The sequence below is a fragment of the Trametes versicolor genome, assembly GCF_000271585.1.
Source record: "Trametes versicolor FP-101664 SS1 unplaced genomic scaffold TRAVEscaffold_16, whole genome shotgun sequence".
Taxonomy (NCBI): Eukaryota; Fungi; Basidiomycota; class Agaricomycetes; order Polyporales; family Polyporaceae; genus Trametes; species Trametes versicolor.
Window position 1 is genome coordinate 658,963 of NW_007360336.1, and position 4,730 is coordinate 663,692.

The 4,730-nt window shown below is 64.0% G+C and overlaps 1 protein-coding gene across 1 annotated transcript; it reads left to right on the plus strand.

Annotated features, from left to right (window-relative positions):
- Nucleotides 1-277: 277 nt before the first annotated feature.
- Nucleotides 278-1,758, plus strand: TRAVEDRAFT_54312 (uncharacterized protein; the record flags this gene model as incomplete). Its single annotated transcript, XM_008047231.1, has 2 exons — nucleotides 278-562; nucleotides 628-1,758. 2 exons carry the CDS (start codon nucleotides 278-280, stop codon nucleotides 1,756-1,758), a joined length of 1,416 nt encoding a protein of 471 aa, XP_008045422.1.
- Nucleotides 1,759-4,730: the final 2,972 nt, after the last annotated feature.

Below are 4,730 nucleotides of genomic sequence, written 5' to 3' on the forward strand. Positions count from 1 at the left end.
CCGCCCCCCTTCAAACGACCCCAAGCCCTACCGTACGCTGAGCCCCGCTCGCGACAAGTCCCCTCCGCACACCCGCTCCACATAGCCCACCAGCTATCCCCCCCTCCCCGCCCCGCCCCTCCCGCCCTCGAGACACTCGGATTCCGCTGATTTATCGCGTACCCGTCTCCTCTCGTCCCCTGCCCACCTCCTCCACGACCCCTTTGAAAACGCCCTTCCACCCGCCCTAGACGTTTCCCCGCCAACCCGCCCTTATCGCACCACTCGCACTCTTCCGATGGCCCTCCCACTCTCCATCCCCGACTCCCCCTCCGCGGGCTCCCCTGCCTCCACCGACGGCTCGAACGGGCCCCAGACCCCCGTTTCCCCCAACAACTCCGTCCACACCCTCGCTCTCCCGGCTGCCGACGGCTCAACGGCCCCCGCCGCGCCCATCTCCAACAACTCCGCTGCCGCCCAGAACAAGCGCAAGCCCTCCCGCCGCGCCAACACTGCCGAGCGCAGGGCCACCCACAACGCAGTCGAGCGCGCCCGCCGCGAGACTCTCAACGGACGCTTCCTGGTGAGTTTCTGATCATCCCTCTTTCTCTCACCCATCAATCAGGCGCTAAACGCCCCGTCGCCAAGGATCTTGCTGCTCTCCTCCCGAACCTTTCCCAGATCCGCAGGCCATCCAAGTCCTCCATCGTCAACTCCTCCATCGCACACATCCACGCCGCCCGCCGCCACCGCCTCCTGGCTGCGCGCGAGCTCCGCATCGTCAAGCTCGAGTCCGATGCCCTCCGCCGCGAGCTCAACGAATGGCGCGATCGTTCCGGCCTTCCCCGTGTCGAGGAGCCCGTCCGCGGCGAGGCTTTCCAGATGATCCTTTCGGGCGAGGTCGAGGTCATCAACGCCGGCCCGATGGAGGAGGATGATGGCGAGGACTACGGCGACGACGACTACGCCGGTCCCCCGACCGCCGTTCCCATTATGCACGATAACGACATGGACGGCCCCATCCACAAGGGCGACATCCACAACCCCTTCGCCCACTCCGTCCCCCAGCCCCGCGCCGGCGGAAACGGCCTCCAGCTCCAGACGATCCTCCCCCGCCCCACCAACGGCCACGGTCCGCACACGCCCATGGTCGTCCACAGCCCGACTGGCGTCTCCTTCGAGAACCCCGCCATGTCCGCGCTCTACGAGCCCCACCCCCACCACATCCAGCCCCAGTACTCCGGCGGGCAGTACATGTCCCAGCAGGGCCAGGTCATGGGCGGCCACGTCCACGACGACAAGTGGGGCTCCGCCCAGATGTTCAACGCGCAGGTCCCTGGTGGGCCTGCGCTGTTCACGCCGCCCGCGTCCTCCCACGGCGCGGGTAACGTGTCCCCGATGAACGTCGGCGGCCCGCAGCAGCAGCAACAGGCGCAGCAGCAGCAGGCGTTCCTCATGAACTTCCAGCGCCAGCAGATGATGCAGCAGCAGCAGATGGACGGCCACGCCAACTCGGGCCCCGTCCGTCGCGAGCGCAGCGGCAGCGTCAACAGCAACGGCAGCGGCTACGCCAGCCCCGTCAGCAACCCCGGCAGCAGCTACGAGATGCCGAGCGCCATGAACGGCCCCGCCGCCATCCCCCGCCGCATGGGCCAGGGCTGGGACGACGGCATGAACATGGCCATGGGCGGCATGCCCGGCATGGGCATGATGAAGGGCGCGCCCATCAGCGTCGGGGGCGGCGGCAACAACCACGGTTACGCCTCCATGATGCTCTGAGCGCGGCGCTGTCACTTCACGCGCGCACGCCGCTCGCCTCCGCTATGCCTATGGACTGTCCTGTTACATGCCCCCCGCGCTCGCTCGCGTCTTGGATCCCGCCCCGCCCTAATCCTATAGCTGCTTATGGCCACTGTATCTCGTATCCCCCGCTCTTATCTATCCGGCCCCGTGCTCGCTGCTCGCCACGCCGCCGCTTCTTGTGCTTTACGCTACGCCCCGTCGTGCTCGATACCTCCCCCGCGGCCGCGCACCCGCCCTTGTACCATTGCCCGCCTGCACCCACCCCTCACCCGGTCCCATCAGTCGTTTGCGCGCCGCCCCGTCGCCGCCATCCTGTACCCCACGCTCCCTACTAGCCGTGAACTCGTGTTGTGTGTTGCGCGTAACCCCTGCGTCGTGGGGCTTGCCCCGATCGCGCACCGCGTGCCTGCTTGAGTCTTGCTTAGCCTTGTCGTTCGTTACCGTGGCGCGCGCGAGGCGCCCAGTCGCTCCTTATCCACCCCCCGTGTTCCCGTTCTCGCCTTCTAGAGAGAACGTCTGGCGCAGGGCGCGAGGCGGGCTAGCCGTGTTCGCCTGAACGCGCAAGCTCCTGTCCGAGTGCTCTGTGTCGACATCGACGCTCGTTCTCTCCCCTCCGTTCTTTCTCTTCCACTTCGTTATCGCTAATAGTTTATACCCCCCACCCTCTCCCTTACCACGCTTTGGGCTCCCGGGTGCCTCGCTGCAGGCCGCAGGGCGGGCGCGCGGCCGGTGTCGTCGCTGCGCGCTCCCGTTGGTTGTACGTACTCCCCAGGTCTCTGCCGTCTGCTCTGGACGCGGAATACAGGTGTTGTGCTGCTATCGCTGCCTTGTGCACGCGCTCTCATGGACTCGCTCGGACTCGGACTGCTCGCTGGTGTTGGTAGTCGCTAGTTCCACTTGTTGTATCGGTAGTACTTGTCGCTGTCTCGCGAGCTGTACGACGTATAAAAGGATACATGGACGACTAGATACTAGATCTGCGCTCAGTTCCGCGCGTGCTCGGCGTGCCCCGCGGCTCGACGAGTCCGCGGGGGATGAAAGTCATTGTATCGTACTGTATGAAGAGAAGGAGAAGCGTCGCGCGTAGCGGTCTGCACCCGGGCGAGCGGGCGCAGGACATATGTATGCGACACATAGCCGAGCCTTGCAACTCGCACTACGCCAGATAAGGCAGATCCTGAGGGCGTCGGGCTGCGCGCGGGCTGGGATCAGGAACTGGGGAAGGTCGATGGAAGGAGAAGCACGCCCTCGAGGAGGGGGGGCTGATGGAATCTCGGGCTGCCCGGGGAGTAGGGTTCGTGGAGGGTCGGCTGACCTTGCGGTGGGGCGGGAGGGGGCCGGGGGTCCGGGGCGGGTGGGTGGGAGTGGCGGTTTGGAGTTTGTGGGTGGTGGGCGCGGGGCCGGCGTGTGCCGGGTGGTGGGAGGGATGTGTATGTTGGGGAGATGGCGCGCTCGAGGAGGTGGTGGCTTGAGAGGAGGTTGCGCGTTGAGATCGCGAGCTGCGACGGCGGTTGTGAGTGCAATGTGCTGTAGACGGCGCGTTCATGAATCCGCGTCGACGGCAGCAGCGGTCGCGCGGCGAGATCGCGCGTCGTGGCCGCAGCGACTGCGATTTGGGTGTACGTTCATGACACACTTGTTTCGTACGCATAGAGCCGCGCGAGGCCGCGGACTGCGATTGCGCAGCTGTGTGTGCGGGCCGGATGTCAAAATGAGACTCGGCAGATGTTGCGCAGTAAGGACGAGTGGCGGGGCGTACTGTGATCACAACGCGGCCGCGTTCGAGTAAAGGTTTTGCGACTGCGGCTCGTTCTTGCTGGCGGGACGCGCGAAATGCGGCACTTTCAGTGTCCCTTGTCGCTCGCGTAGTAGGCCCGACATACTTTGACTCTGCAGCGCCGTCGGAGGTTGCTCGACACGAGCATCGGACGCCGCGGCGGAGGCACGCGCGAAGGCTCCGCGTGAGGAGATTGGGGGTCGGGGGCGGTTCGCGGCGTACGAGAAGGTCGCATGTAAGTCTTCTCTTGCGTTGGTTGAGGCGATCCAGGAGAAATACCAGACGAAGGCGGGGGAGGTGGTTCTTCGGCGCGAGGTCTTCAGGGCCTTTTTTCACAAAATTTACGAACGGCAGAGATCAGTGGGTGGCAGGTGATTGACCACGGTGACGGCGTACGGGTAGCGTTGTGGGTGTATCTCAGCCGTCAACGTACGTAGACGTCTTGGTGGACCTCGGCGAGGATGAAAGTCGCGCGACATGCGACGTTAGGTGTGTTGGGTCTTCGTTGTCGAGCACGGCGGAGGAAAGACGTGTCCATGTGTCCGTGAAATCCAAATTTGTTGTCATACCAGAGGCCCAGGGCAGACCACACGAGCTGCCTACGGCAGTGTCAAGCATCTAGTGCAGAACGAAAGACTTTGAAGGTGAGGCGAGTCGAGTAAAGACGAATCAGAGCTAGACGAGACCTGCCAAGTGTTACAACGGTCCGGGCGTCTCGGACATGGACTTTGATCGCACCTCACCTATGCCTCACCTACGCCTCATGTTACTGATGTGGATGGACTACACGCGGATACGGTACAGCTACGGTATGGACACCATGAGGCAGCGCCTCATTGTTATGGTCCCGTAGGTAGCAGGCTTGCCTCCCCTAGTACGCACCGTTTCGGCCTGGCTTCTATGTATATTAGGACCCCTGGAGAGCTGAGGATGGTCCTCAGCTCGACCTGGTTATCTATCACCTTCACCCCTGAACTCGAGTCTCCTCTCCTGCCTGCTAGGCCCTTGCACCTGAACGTTACCACGACCCTCGAAGGTGTCGTCTTAACATAAGGTCGAGCTCGCCTACTCGACAGTCGATCTGCCTAGATCCAGACAATCTAGCCTGAACCATCGAACGACCCGGAGCCGCTACCTCTGACCGACGGTAGCGCAGAAGAACCCGACACGG